Source organism: Ailuropoda melanoleuca, chromosome 3 (genome assembly GCF_002007445.2).
Source record: "Ailuropoda melanoleuca isolate Jingjing chromosome 3, ASM200744v2, whole genome shotgun sequence".
Classification (NCBI taxonomy): domain Eukaryota; kingdom Metazoa; phylum Chordata; class Mammalia; order Carnivora; family Ursidae; genus Ailuropoda; species Ailuropoda melanoleuca.
This window is the reverse complement of record NC_048220.1, coordinates 141,197,458-141,213,244: the sequence shown is the minus strand read 5'-3', so window position 1 is coordinate 141,213,244 and position 15,787 is coordinate 141,197,458. Positions and strand designations below refer to the sequence as shown.

At 40.2% G+C, this 15,787-nt stretch overlaps 1 protein-coding gene across 1 annotated transcript in view; it reads right to left on the bottom strand.

Moving 5' to 3' along the window:
• Positions 1 to 15,787, bottom strand: part of LOC109491323 (A disintegrin and metalloproteinase with thrombospondin motifs 1-like) — a 135,076-nt gene that overhangs the window by 48,663 nt on the left and 70,626 nt on the right. The window contains exons 4-5 of the mRNA XM_034655697.1: positions 11,987 to 12,134; positions 2,063 to 2,115 (exon numbers count right to left, since the gene is read on the bottom strand). Of these exons, the coding sequence (XP_034511588.1) occupies positions 2,063 to 2,115; positions 11,987 to 12,134 (201 nt within the window). The remainder of the gene's footprint in view (positions 1 to 2,062; positions 2,116 to 11,986; positions 12,135 to 15,787) is intronic.

Genomic DNA, 15,787 nt, shown 5'->3' with positions numbered 1-15,787 from the left:
GAAATATGCAGGTGGCATAAATATCTGCTGCTTTCTCCCACAGACCTCCAGTGATGGGATAAATCAAAAAGTCCCGGCAAAGCAAGGAATGGAAACAAAAAATATTGGAGACAGCAAGGAGGGACCAGCAAACAAGGGACAAATAAAATAATACGGATTTTACACTCTGAGGATGATGGATCTCGAGCTGCAGACAGGAGCAGAGATGGATCGTCAGAGGCCGAGCAGGTGCAGACAGGGGAGACCAGTTATGCATGTTTAATTTAACAGCTCAGGAAACCCGGTTACCATTTGCACCCAAGCACGGTGGTGGGCCCTGCTCCTCTTGAGAGATTATTTCCTCTTAGAAGGGCCTGTGGCATGACCGCATCGCTGTGGGAATGGCTACATACCAGTGGCACAGTCCCTTTCTCCGGTACCTGCTTCCAGCCCCAGGGGCTGGAGAGCCTGGCACCCGCTGTCCCCTTGGCCTTGGCCCAGGCACATGGAAAGTGAGGGGCAGACTGCTGGGGGCTTGTGAGAAAGACCCTTCCTTCTTTGTAAAACAGAGAAGATCTACCACCCTGGGAGCCCTGCCTTCTGCCTTGGGATGTCGTTACCTGAGAATATGACACATGGAATTGTGGAAGCCACTTTGCAACCCTAAGAGAAACACAGGAGAACCCTAGAGATGCTGACTAACACCCTGCCATCTTGGCACTGCTGAATCCACTCTGAACCACTTGCCTTCTTGTTAAATAACCGAAGTATGTTTCTGTGGTTTAAACCACTGCTGGCTGGGCTTTCTATTTCCTACAGATGAATGTCTCCTGAACTGATACAGCCCAGCCAACAGGTACGAAGATGCACTGCTTGCCCCGTGGTACCTGACTCCGAGTTGGTCCTACCCTGTCTGATGAGTACGCTGTACCCAGGCAGTGAAGGGTTATTATTGACTGGGTCCTTCTGCACCATTACCTCTTGGGAAAAAAGAGGCACATTTATAGAACTGATTAATAATTATAATAACAAATAATTATTTGCAACATCTCATTCAAAAGTATTCAGTCTCTCTCCCTAATTTCCAAACAGTACACACGATCTCTATTTTAATAAAACAAACACAAACTTTTTTAATTTCCACAAATCTCTATGTTGCTATATGCTTTTGAATAGTTTCAAGCCACACCCTTAGCAGGTGGCCCCTAACAGAGCATTAAAACACTAAAAAATGTTAAACAAGGCACTGGGATGGAAGAAACGTGCGAAGGAAGATGTGGGTGTGCAGCTAGACTGTGAATTTGAGTGCCATCAATCCAAAGTCTTACAGGTCAAGACTTTAAGATTTTTGCTACTGGGATTTTAAAAGTTTCTTTTAGGTCTTGGCATAACCAGATCATTAATCAAAAATAGAAATCCGTGTCAGTTCTTGGGAAATTAAGTTAATTCTACCAGCCAGAACTAATACATTGAAGAGCTTCAAGTCACATTTGTTAAATGATCTTTAGAATTTGCTACTACCTGTCTGCCCTCACAAAGTTGCTCTTTAAAAATAAAATTAAAAAAAGTCTTGGATGCACAGTTTTACTTCCACTGTCTCTTTCTATGCCAGAATTTTTAAGACCAACAGTGTCTTGCTTCTATGTCTTTCACAGGCAGTAACAGAAGAATGCTAATGTGGGTTACTCAAACCAAGCTCATTACTTGGTTCTAATTAATTAGCATGTGATACAACACTCATGGTGATACAATTCAAAATTGATGTAAAATACTGAACATGGAGGCAGTTCAGAAAAAAAAAGAAAAAACATAGTGATTTTTAAGTGATCAGTGACCACAGTGGACTCGGAATTCTATCAACTGCAGATCAATTATTTAAGATTACTCTGTTATCAAAGCTAGATAATTTATTCATGATTTATTCCTGAGTTTGGATGCTGCTTAGATTATACAATGCCCATCCTAGACCAGGAGTCACTGGCAATATCTTCCACGCACAGCCTGCTGTGCTGGGAGTGCAAAATCCCTCCCATGGTTCCACTGTGTGGCCACAGTTGAGCACCCTTGCTGGGCTAGCACTCACCCTTTAATGCAGTGTCCGTCAGCAGGCAGTGATAGAATGAGCTGAGTTGTTGCCTGAAAAACACAAGACAGGCCCGTGAGAGCTACTCTGTCTCATTTCGCGGAAGCCTGATTTGTTTGATGCATTATTAAAGCAGGAGCAGTAATTGTGATAAAGTGCCTTTCAGTGCCTATGAAAAGATGGAAACACTTGGAGAAAATGAAAGCCCACTTAGGACTCGGACTTGAATTGCCGCTTTTAAAAAAGGGGAAATATCTCTTTTGGAACCTGAAGAGCAAGTTTGTCACCCCTGGCTTACATCAACCAAATAACTAATCCTCATGTCTCTTGGGTATTGGTGATATTCTTCTCTACATCCAAGGTCCTCTGCATGTTGACTCTGCATGAAAGACCGGTGTTGCCAGGCCATCTTCTGGGACAGATGAAAGGAAACAGTGCTCCACTGTCAAGCTCACTAAGCATCACAGGGCAGGAACCTCACAGACCTTACTTCTGTGCACTTCGCATCTCTAGTTTTTGAAAGCCTGAAATATACATACTTCCTGTATCCTGAGGTGAGTGAGTGGAAAGGCCATGGAGAACAATCCCCCAACTTCTCTCACCAACTGCGTGCTATGGACTGAATGTTTGTGTCCCACACCCCCAGATGTCACATGTTGAAACCTACCCCCCCAGTGTGATGGTATTAGGAGGTGGGGACTTTGGGAGGTGATTATGACTACATGCAGTCATGAAGGTGGAGCCCTGTGATGGGATTAGTGCCCTTCGAAGGGCCCCAAGAGAGCCTGCTCCCATTCTCTGTTCTCTACCCTGTGAGCACACGATCTGGAAGAAGGCTCTATAACCCGGGCCTGCTGGCACCTGATCTCAGACTTTCAGCCTCCAGCTGAGAAATTTCTGCTGTTATAAGCCGCACAGTCCGCGGTGTTCTGTTAAAGCCGCCCCGCTAGATCAAGGTGCTCTGTGATGGTGGGATGTTCTGGCTTGCTCAGCCTCTGTTTCCTCCCCTGACAAAATGGGTCGACATGTGTCGGTGAGATCTGTCCTAGTCTGCTTGGGCTGCTGGAACAAAGCTGTCGTAGACTGGGGAACTTAAACAAGAAGCATGCATTTCTTACCTTTCTGGAGGCTGGGAAGTCCAAGATCAAAGCACCAGCAGATTTGGAGTCTGGTGAGAGCCTGCACTGTGGCTGTGGGTGGCTGTCTTCTCTGCCCTCCCGTGGTAGAGAGCAGAGAGCTAATCTCATTCAGGCGGGCTCCACCCTCATGACCTAATCACCTCCCAAAGGTCCTACCTCCAAATGCCATCACCTGCAGGGTTAGGATGTCAACATAGGAATTTGGGGGGGGGAGGGACATAAACATTTAGTTCATATTAAAAATTAACTATCAAAATAAACAAACAAAATCCAAATACAGTAGCTAGCATATGGGGGAAATACAAAGTATTGTATATTGCTATTTATTAGTATTATATCTGCACTTTATTATCAATTATAAAAGGCTTCTTACTTCAGCTAATAAACCACTGTTCCCTAGGAATCTATATACTGACCTTCCATTGTCTTCAGATTAAAATCCAGTAATATTTAATGGAACACACACACAAAAATCTAGCACCCAAAAAGGTAAAATTCACAGTGACAGGCATCCAATGAAATTGTCTTTGTATACAAAGAAGAAGGAAATGAGATGAATAACCAGGAAAAAAAATCAATTAATAGGACGACCCCACAGAAGCGATGGAGAAGATGGATATTATTAGAAGAGCCATCATCAGTGTCCCCTGTGTATTTAAGACAATAGAGAAAGACATAAAGACAAAGAGGAAAGAACTGGAAAACCTTCAAAAGATTCAAAAGGAACCTTCAGAGTTTAAAAATACAGTATCTCAAATGGAAAACAAATGATAAAATTAATAACAGATTACATGTTACAGAAGAAAAAATTAGTGAATTTAAAGATATTGCTATAGAAATCAACCAAAAGGAAGCATAGAGAGAAAATAAGATTAAAGAAAAAGGAACAGAGTATCAGAGCATGTGAGTCTATATTATTATCAACGTATCTTTTAAAAGAAGAACTCTATTGGTGAGGATGAAAAGACACATCTAGGCTGGAGGAGTCAATTGAATAAGAGGATACAATAAGAGTGATAAATGTGTCCATACGTCATAACAGAGCACTGAAGAAGGAGAAGCAAGCACAGATTGAAATGATGCCCACAATTACAGCTGGAGAGTTCAACGCTCCTCAGTAATTGATAGAACAAGAAGAAAATCTCAAAGGACATAAAGGATGTGAACAATATTATCAACCAACTCAATCTTAATGACATTTATAGAAAATTCCAACCAACAATAGCAGGATATACAATTTTTTTCAAATGCTATTGGCCATATTCTGGGCTGTAAAGCAGTTCTGAATATTTTAAGAGGATAGAAACTGTACAAAGTTGCATATTTGGTCTAATTAATTAAAATAATTAATCATATTAATTAAAATGTTGATTATATTTTAAATTAAGCAATAAAAATAGAAATCAATAACAGAAAGATATCTTGGGGAAAAAAAAGAAAGAAAGCTATCTGGACAAATGTCCAAATATTTGGACATTAAACAGAAGCTTATCAAGATTCCTTGAGACAAAGATGAGATCACAACACATCAAAATGTGTGTAACATAGGTAAAGCAGAGTGAATTCATTGCACAACATTCGTAAATTTGAAAAGAAGAAAGGTCCCAAGTGGATAATTTAAGATTTCCTGTTTGAAGGGTGAGGAAGGGAAAATTGAATTAACATAAAAGCAGGAGAGAAGTACAGTAACTAATGCAGAATAAATCAATAAATGCTTTTTAAAACATATGAACTAGCAACACCACTCCAGGAGAATTTGCTCTTCTAATCACAGTGGCAAGTACCTGCGTCATTCAGACGTGAACAAGGCAAGCTCCAGAAATTGTCCAAAAAGAAGTGCCCAATTTGGAGGGGATGTCAAATCAGCAAAATGGCACAGGGAATGTCCCCTGGGGAATCCGTGATTAGCCAGACTCCCAGAAGTGTTACAGTAAAGTACTGAAGTGGATGGGGAGGGGAGTTTGGGAAAGAGCATTCTCTGATTCATTTAATTCAAATCAAGTCTTTAATTTCAGGAAAGTGAATTTAATTACTCATGTTATAATGGTTACAAACCTGGCATCTTTATAAAGTGCATCTTTATAATGTGCTGAATCTCACATCAGCTTATAAAGCAAAACTGCAAACTCGTGGTCCTTTCGCTGAAGCTCATGACTGAAGATACTGCTTGTGTATTTCCTTAAGTAGATTTGGGGGCTTTTGGTGATTGTCAGTGGGGAATGTGTTGTCATGGAATTTATTAAATAGGTACACATGCACTTCACCTTTACAACGGCAAACCCCTGCTATATTAGCAAGTCTTTGCAATTAACTTTGCAATCACTGTATTTGAATTATTCTAGGCAGATATTAAAAATTAGAATAGATTCTCCTTTTGTAAAGCAAATGAAACTTATATCACAGTCTCCCAATACTATAAACTTTTTTTGTGTGTAAAATTCTCCAGTCCTGTTTCCAATTGTAATTTCTAGAGATTGCAGATGATTATTTATATGTCCTAGAGGCAGACTTCTGCTAGATTTAATTCCTATAATCCATCATTTTTCTTTTCTCCACATCCGTGTCCTGCATCTTTTTACACTTGATTGCAGAATTTCTGAGAAGCTAAATTTTAGAAAATGCATAGTTCTGTGGCCATCTGCTATTCCACATGATCACAGGCACTGGTATCACATCTTTCTCAAGACACTCCAACTTGTTTTAACAAAATTTGACATTTTCACTATGACAATCCTTCATATTTACAAGCTCTTCACCAAGATGTTTCAAAAAACTGAAAGTAAATTTCTCATTTCCATTCTTATGAAAATAGATTATCATGTTTCATCTGGGATATTCAGGGATCATCCTTTGCAGAGGGATATTTGGAAATTTAAGTGAATACATTTAATAACAACTGTGCAATTACACTGTTTGTTTTGTGACCTTTTCGAAGAAGGCCAATATCATTTGCTGCTTTAGGGGTAACCTTATCTCATAAAAATCCTGAGATTATCTCCACCAGATATCATATAGGAGTATAAACAATCATTAAGAACATCCCTGCTACTCAGCATGTGAGTTTCCCCAAGCTACAAACTTCATAATAGACAGGAATGGAAGGAGAAAGCTGGAAAGCCCTTACAGCCTTGAAGATGTGGGATTTGAGGGGCTTCTGAGGGGCTTCATGAGGTGAATGGTGTGGGGGAGGAAATGGGCCCAGCAATTGGTCAATTTTGGCTCAAACTGGCTTAAAGCATAGTGAGCTTTTCATCTCACACATCAAGCCATCAGAGGAAGGGTGGCTCCCAGGTGGAGGGGCTCAGCTCTGCCTCTCAGCATTTGGTTTGGGCGACTCACTTCATCAAATTTGTGTGGATCGTATTCAAGTGGAGCAAAACAGATTTCTGCAAGCAGGTTGGTGTTTATGTTAACATTATGAAAATTGCACTCGATTATTTTTCAAGTATTAGATGGGATCACAGAATGAATTGGGGACACCTGTGTGTTACTGAATCCACAACTGAATAATTGAATGAAATTAATTAAATCTATTACAGCAGGTAGTGAATCTTGTTCTGCATGAGACACAAGAGTAGATTGTGTGTTGGGAGTGGGGAGGGAGTGTGGAAAACTTCTGAACCAACATCAGCTATTACCTCAGCTATAAGCTCTTTGAATGAAAGAGAGAACAAGAGAAATCATTCAGCTATCTGGTCATTCCAAAGTATTTAAAATTTCTGATTCATGATTGAAGACTTCCCAAGATGGCGGAGAAGTAGGAGACCTTAGTTTTGTCTCGTGTCCGGAATTCAGCTAGATAGATATCAAATCATTCTGAACACCTGTGAACTCAACCAGAGATCTAACAAAGTATTTAAAATTTCTGTGCTCCTGCATGCACGTAAGTATAGCACCTAAAATGAGATGTGGTTTATGGAATACTAAAAATAAGATAGCTAATATCGAGCACTTAGGAGACTTTGTAAACCATGATGCTAAGTTCTTCGCCTGGATACATTTATATAATACTAACAAAAACCCAGAAGGTAAGTGCAGTTTCCAGATGAAAAATTAAAATCACAGAGAGGTCAAGCAACATATATACAAAGTCACACAGCTGGGCAACTCTCTAAGCCTAAATCTGGCCAACACCTTCAGAGAAAAACACTAAACTACCACGGAGATTTTGAGTTAATAATCATACATTAACATAAGAGCATAAAATGTTAAGATCTAAATAATAGATTGATAAATCTTAAAAAGGGAAGTGATAAATGGAGAGATAGGTAACCATTAGGTAGGTATATGGTGTTTCTAATACACTACATGACTTGAAATGTATTTTTCACACAGTATTCAATATAGTATTCCATGTATTATTGCTTATATAATGCTAGAGTAATGGTAATCTGCTATCTTGTATAACTGAAATAATCAGTTAAAATGGATTACAAAACAACTTGCAAAAAGTTCATAAAACCTTGAAGGCATTTTAACATGAGCCCTAAGACACCCTTCCTTCCCCATCCCACTCCCCACAGCTTCCTCATTTCTCCTTGGGTTGTCATCAGAGTCCTGCATGTGTCACCATGAATGGCCTCCTCCACATGCCCTGTGACAGCTCCGCACAGTATTACTGCTACTCCACAAACACTCAATGCATTTCAGATTAAATACTCTAGATGCTGGAATGTTCTAGGGAAAGGCTTTTTGTTTTGTTTTGTTTTAATCTGCTAAAATAACCTTGAAAAAAATCTTAAAATAATGAAATACATTTCTCCCTATGCCCTTAATGAGTCATAGCTATTGAAATACTATCAATGCCAGAAGTTGGGTTTCAATATTTAAAATATCTTTAACCTGAGGAAGATATCTTTGTGCTGTATTTTTCCAGATATACAAAGAAAAACAAATCATTGTTGGGGAGACTTGAAGTTAATTTGGGAATCTGAATTTCCAAAAAGAGCAAGATGAGGCTGTTTGCAGCTTATGGCCAAAAAGAAAAAAAAAAAAGATAAGACTCTTAAGAACGTCAACAAGTTTTCATTCTACTACATATGCTGTTTTTTTTTTTTTTTCTTTTTAAGAGAGAGCGCCAGCAGGCATATGTGGGGGCAGGGAGGGGGAGAGAGAATCTTAAGCAGGCTCCATGTCCAGTGAAGAGCCTGACACTGGGCTCGATCTCATGACCCTGAGATCAGGACCTGAGTCAAAATCAAGAGTTGGATGCCTAACTGCCTGAGCCACCCAAGCGCCCCCAGTAATGCTTTTTTAAATTTAGTTGGTTCAGGTATTGCTGGCCTGAGGCAACCTCATCTGATGCTTTTCAGGAAATGAAGAAGAAGAAACAGATTGAGGCTAAAGCAAAGCAAAACGTACCTGTCCAGACTCTTGAACAGATGTGTTTGGGTGTGATATTTGCATTGACCACCTCATTTCTCAAGTCCTGTTCTGTCTGTTCTGACTGGACCCCAGTGCCAGTGGCCTGGGGAGAAGAGCCCGAGGCCCGAGACCTGGATATAGGCCTCACTTTGCTGGCTGTAGGCTTTCAGATTACTGATGAGGTCTCTCTGGAAAACTAGGACCACGTGAGGGAACACCTCCAGAAGCATTTGGTAATGAGGTGCTTTGTAATTTTGTCATTAGTATTCATATCACAAATCTAGTTAAACTTCCAATCTCCAGTTACATTTAGGTTTAAATTTATTCTCAGTGGCGTTATTTGACCTGAATAAGGCACAATGCATTGTATCTACTTCAATTACCCTTCAAAGAATCCTTTTGCCTGCATGTATTGGTTTTAAGGTCTTTCTTTTTGACCTTTAAGGGTCTCCCACGGTCATCTCTCCAGGATCGGGAGGGTTTATATTTATTCTATGGTCAGTGTTGGTATCTTTGATTACAGCCTTGGCCAACTATTTTGTCTTTTGTGTACAATTCCAGTGAGCAACACAGTTTTTGAAATACCAACACTGATTCTGTGTTTGGAATGCCGTGGATGTATCCAGCCCAACACTTACTTCTGTTCTTAACACATCTGTTAAACATTGGAGGGAGAATTTGACTTACATTATACTGAGAAGCAATTCTATTTACTCAGCATAAATATCCAGAATTCTTCTTCCTTTTATGTGTTGTAATTTTCAATTACTTTACAATAGTTAACTTATAATAAGTATAATTATTATAATATTATTACACTATTATAGTATTACAATAATTTACCATTATTTACAATAATACAAAAATTGCCATTCTTTATGAGTTTACCTTTATATTTATTCCCTTGCTATTGACAATTCCTTAATGCTCCTATCATTGTGAGTTGAGTAGACCTGATCATACCATTATGAAAACCTGAGGAGTTAAAAGAATGGATTTTTTTTAAACAACTGAAGTGATGAGAGTAGAAGGAAAACTTGCTCTGAAGTGCTCTGAATGTAAGACTTTCTGTCAGAACCTCACAGATGTCACTATCTCTGATACTTACAGTGACTCTGGGAGAAAGGGACTGTCATCTCCTTCTCAGAAAAGAGTGAGACTCTGAAAAATCCCCTGATTTGTCATCCACCCAGATACTGGCAAATAGAGAATCAAATTTATGATGTCACATTAATAAATCACCTGAACTTACAGCTAGTTTCTAGAAAAGACCCCTTCCAATCACACTCTTGGCTGATTACAGCTAAAATGTACAAATCAATCGTGTTACAAAATCTGTGTGATTTGTCCTTTGAATGGACAAGTCTTAGGCATTTAACTGAGATGATACATTTCCTCAGCAATTCAAAGAAACTTAGCTTCCGCTTGAATCTGTCTCTACTCCTCAGTTTACCTGAGCCAGCACACCTGCCTTAGGCAAAACAGAGCTGGAATGCATAGAAAAGCTGTGTGAAAAAGAAAACGTTTTTGTACTTCTACCATCAAGAAATAGATTGACTGATTATGCTAATTACATCTGCTAGGGAGTAAACTCCAGTAGAAAGTAGTTGGGAGAAAAAGAATAACTAAAAACCCCAACCAGAGTTATTACAGATCTGCGTCAATTCTCCTGGATTCTAACCGTGGCGCTGCCTTCACTTAATAAGCTGTTAGTCAACAAATATAAACATGAATTAAATAACAAATGCATTACCATTTTGAAGAACTAATCATTTACATTTATAATCGAAAGAAGACATATGTATGTATATGAGATATGTTACACTTTCCTTAATATAATTTTTTGTTATAGTAAAATATCTTATGGATGTAATTACGAAGCCAATAAGGGATAACAAAATGATGCAACATGTGTTCAGATTTCTTAGACTTGCGAAGCCCTAGAAACTAAAAAGCAGGAAGATCAAGGACAACTCACTTGGGCACATTTCTGGGGTTTCTGGCAGACAAGCCAAACATCCACGTGGGGCTGCGGACCCCGCCCTGGACACGCAGCCCCCAGCCCAGGAAGTGACATGCTTCAGCAAAGAGCCACCACCTTTGACTTATTTTCCTAGAACAGCAGATGCTCCTGGAAACTACCACGAATTACCTCCACTTTATAAAAATAGCTTTAAATTTGAGCATCTAAAAAGTCAATAAATACATCACCATATAGAGATTAAGACTTTTCTTGACCCAAAAGTAGTTCAGGCCAACTTGGAAATAACCATCTCTGTCATCATAGAATAATCATGAATAGAATCAACTAACGCTACTACAATATCTTTGCCAGCTTGAAGGAAAAGAAATCTAACCGCAAATCCCGATAATGGAAATGTCCTCACAGGGGAGGGGGGCTGCCGTCTAACAAAGCCCCTGATAGCCCTCTTCCTCCCTCTGAATCTCCCAAGACTATCTGGGCTATGTAGGTTTTTTTATCTCACAAAAACAAGATTCATTGCAGCACAAAAACATCGCTCAGCCTCATGGACCAAGGGATGAAAGCGATGCAAGAACAACTGGAAAGATCAATGAGGAAGGATGCCAAGCCAGACCTTCTCCTGCGGAACGCCTCCCCCAGCACACGCCCGCCCACCGCAAGCACTCTGTGGTGCCAGCGCCGGGATGCTGAACGAGGAGGAAGCCCAGCAGCCTTCAGCACTCGGTCATTCTTACAGGTGGCACAGGAAGACCAACAACAGGCCTTCGGAAAGGTGCTTGCACAAATAACATTCAAGGGTTTCAAGAGTTAAAAGAAATATGACTTGCTTAGGCAGAGGGGGGAAAAAGCCATAAGCTGTGATTTATTCCCTTTGAGTTGGCACCAACTTACTCTGACTTCACAGATTTCTTATCCTCACAGTGTGTCAAGTTCATTCTGCATTCTGTAGCTCAGTGTGGGCTCAGTGTGACGAGTTCCCTCCATTTTCCCAAATCAAATACAGTGACCAGAATTAAGCAGTCTAATGTTCCTGTCCTAGCACAGAAATCAGAACTGAAATATTTCTCAGATAGGCCATCCATGTGTTAATGCTTACTTCAGGAAGTCTGTAAGTTACCCTGACTTTCCAGTATTTTCTCTGGACATTCTTACTAACGAAAGGAACATGGGTGATTCACTGCATCTAGTGTATGCAGAACATCTAATGTTTACATGTGTATTTGCAGAGCATCCAGTATACGCAGAACACCTAGTGTTTGTGCTGTATCAAGTGTGTGCAGAGCACACAGTGTCTAGAGATGTCATGTTTACAGAGCATGTCGTGTTTGCAGAACACCTAATGCTTGCAGTATATCAAGTGTGTGCAGAGCACCCAGTGTGTGCTGACTCAGGACGCCCAGCTCTAGGTCGTGGGCTGGAAACGAGGGTCGTACTCACCACATTACAGCCCATACAGTCGGGTCCATTCTCGCAGGTCCTGCGGTGAGCTGGAATGCCACCCCCACACTGGGCTGTGCACTGTTCCCAAGGACCCCAGCCTGTCCAGAACATGTGCGGGGGGCACAGCAAATGCTCATTGCAGTATCTGTGATGGGGAAACCAAGGAAACTGTTCAGGGCAACATGAAGCCACAGACCTTTCCACGGTCCATTCCTGCATCGATGCTGAACACATGGGCATGCTCCACGTGGAGGGGCTCTGTGTGTGCAGAGTGGTGGCACGGTTAAGGGGACAGATGTGGTGCTGGCCATGCTGTGAGGGCACAGACAACAGGATGCACAGGACACAACGAAGAAAACGTGAAATTCACGATGCAAGATGGAGCTTCCTGTGTAGCCAATTAGAGGAGAAACAAACAAAACAAAATCCTTCAAGTAGACACCTAAACATGAGAACATATAGAAAAAGCCTGGGTATTGAACATGGGTCTTCTAGGCGTCCACATTAAAAACTAAAGTGGATTTAAAATGTTAAGCCAGCAGAGAAAACACGATCTATCTGTACGGTACACACACACACATACACACACACACATTTTACAAACCATATTATGCATTTCTATAATTTAACAGAAAACTATTCTTTTTTGGAATAAGTTCCATTCTATATATTATTTAGACTTATTTTTTATACTTATTTTTAAACTTATTTATAAACTTCTTGGAACTCTCTCACAACTTTTGAAAAAAGTCTTAACAATCAGCCAATAAAGAACTAAATTCCTACCTTCGATAATCACCCCACTTTCCAATTTTGGAATGCATTCCATGTACTCTCCTACATTCCCAGTGCGTGCTCATATATTCAAAGCCCCATTTATCTCTATCGTTAGTCTTATTCTCTGTACTTGTTGGTACTGCAAATGCAAAATGCATTTCAAACTAAAATTTCCTTGTGAAAGATTGTGAAATGCAAGAAGAAAAAGAGAAAGGAACTCTCCAGTTCACTGCCTCTAGGGAGGCACAGGGCTGCCTGAATACGTAAAAATCATATTTTGTTATCTGAAGGGTTATTTCAGGGTAATAGTTTGTTCCCTAAGTCTACTAGGGGGAGACTTCTAGGAAATGGTAGAATTCATTCACTCCCATTTCCTTCTCAGATCCTTTAGAGATAAGAGGATAAAAAGTGGGTCTCTAACCTTTAAGGCCCTCACTGCCTGCAGGACATGCTGTAGAAAGAATTGCAAAGGTCTCTTCCTGACCACAGATGTTCACAACCCAAGACAAATGTGAGGAAAAGGACAAAAGCCCAGGATGTGTAGGACAGAAAACACTATATTAATTCAGAGCTCTCACTACATCTTATATATACCAAAGGAAATGCATCTTGGGAGTAGAATAAAGGAAAACGGTAACCGGTAACTGCAAAAAAAGTATTTTGGGGAGTTTGGTTTTCTGACACCAATCCAGGGAGGTGACAACAACTTTTCCCTCAGATCAAAAAAACTCCTGATAAAAGGCAGACTGTCTGGTCGAGTTGAAGGTTATCAATAAGGTGAGGCGTCTTGAGCAGCTTAATGCTGTTTTAAAGAAAAATAGAAGGTAAAATAGTAAGAGTGAGGTAGAAAAAATTATTTAGGAGATGAGGGAAATGAAGGAAATGATAAAGAAGCTGAAATAACCTATTTTTATGGAATGGTGAGGATGAGCTTGAGTTTCATTTTTAAGTGATCAAGAAGGTTCCACAAAGCTCCAGGGACAAAATAGCACCCTCAGAGTTCAACAGTGAAGGCTTGTCCTGGGGGTTGGCAGCTCATCTTCTGGCAGCCAAGAGCTCTGAGATTTCAGGAGCTGATCATATCTCTGTGCGGGATCTGAGCCCTCAGACAGGTGAGGACATGGGCTGGAAAAGCTTATGGAGGAAACACAAGCCAGTGTTTGAGGGTGAAACTTTTGGATTGCATCAGGAAAATAGATGCAAATGCCAAATTCCAAATAACAAGATGGCAGTTTAACTGTGTGGTGACATGACCAAAATCAGAATGAGTAGAAGCTGGAACCAGGATGAACCAATGAATGGAGACAAAGAACGAGATGTTCCAGAACCGAGGGGTTCCTGCTCAGCATTAGCTATGAGAGGTGCTGTCAGTGGTGTGTACAGAAGACATCACCACAATCAAACGTGAGGTGATAAACAGCTGGATAAATGCGATGGTGGCCATGTGACAGATAGGTAAAGCATGTGCATGGGGTTTGGTAAAAACAGAAATAAGATTTGTCGAAAAAAAAAAAGATTTGTCACTCGTGTGAATATACTGAGTAAAACAAATCAACAAAAATCATTAATGTTGAAAATCAAAGTCTCCTCTTGAAGGAGGGGGTCATTTCTAGTTTCAGAGAAAGACTGTTTAATATTTCATGGTTGAAGATCGAGAGAACTGGGGAGTCAGTCGGGCAAATACTCATCATATAATGAGAGTACATTTCTCTGAGCACTTAGAGGTATCACCTATGTATACTGCCTAGCTATCCTTTCTTTTCCTGTATCTTTTATTTTTAAGAATAAAGAGGAATGTTAGACTTCCCTCTCAAGACCTCCACATTTTGCCCACAGCCCCAAATCTCTGAGCTTAAGACCTTAGACATTCTCATTTTCCCATTTATCCTCAAGTACTAGGGAAAGGGAAGTTGTCTTCTAATTAAGAGACAGCAGTTTCTGGATAGATGTTTTGAAGCCAGGCTATAAAAGAGGGAAATAAAATGGAAGATAGCAATTGATTGAAAGCATGTAACCTTAGGAAGCATATGAAAATAGGCCTGCAGAGTTATGAAAAGTAAAACTCACCAACTAGTCAGCAAACATTAACATTAATGTATGTGTTGGTGCATGGAGAATTCCGGGAGGAAGTTGGGATTTATTTTGAGAATATGTTTGAAACAAGTCAGAAAAGCTGTTTGCCATCAGAACGCTCAGCATTTAATTCCACACAGCCCGGTGTAGCTTCTCTCACTGTAGAGCAGGAAGCGGAAACAGCCGGCTCGCCGCCATTTCCGAGATACAGGATGCCCAGACTGCATGACACTAATTTTAGTTCCAATAAAAGAAGGGGTAGGGAGGGCAAAGAAAAACCTTTCTTTAAATTCCTCAACAAAACCCTGACTATTAATAAAAACAGGACTACTGGGCTCTCATTTTCCCCACAGAAACAAACCACGGTACACAGTTACCTTCTTACTGCCCATAGCAGGACACCTCTGAAATACCGGACATAGTTTTATAGTTTGAAAAAAAATCAAAGAAAAAATGAAACAAAGCAAAAGTAACTCTGAAAGATGCAGGTAGCTTGGGGTTTTCAAGCAGTTTTATTACATCAATTGGGCTGCATTTCAAAGTTACTAAAAACTTTCCTTCCTTTTTTTTTGATCTTTCTCCTTTAAGTCCCTTTTTCCTTCAAGCCATCCTCGGAAACAAGCCACAGAAAGAGCTGTTAAAATGCCAGCCTCTGAAATGGGAGGATCTCTGACAGGGAGGTCAGAAGGGAAATAGAAATTTCAAAAAATAGAAACAGAAGGAAAGCTACCAAACTCATTCTATGAGGCTAATATTACCTTGATCCCCAAACCAGGCCAAAGACCCTCTCAAAAAGGAGAATTACAGACCGATTTCTCTAATGAATATGGATGCCAAAATCCTCAACAAGATCCTTGCTAATAGAATCCAACAGTACATTAAAAGGATTATCCATCATGACCAAGTGGGATTCATACCTGGGATGCAAGCATGGTTCAACACTCGCAA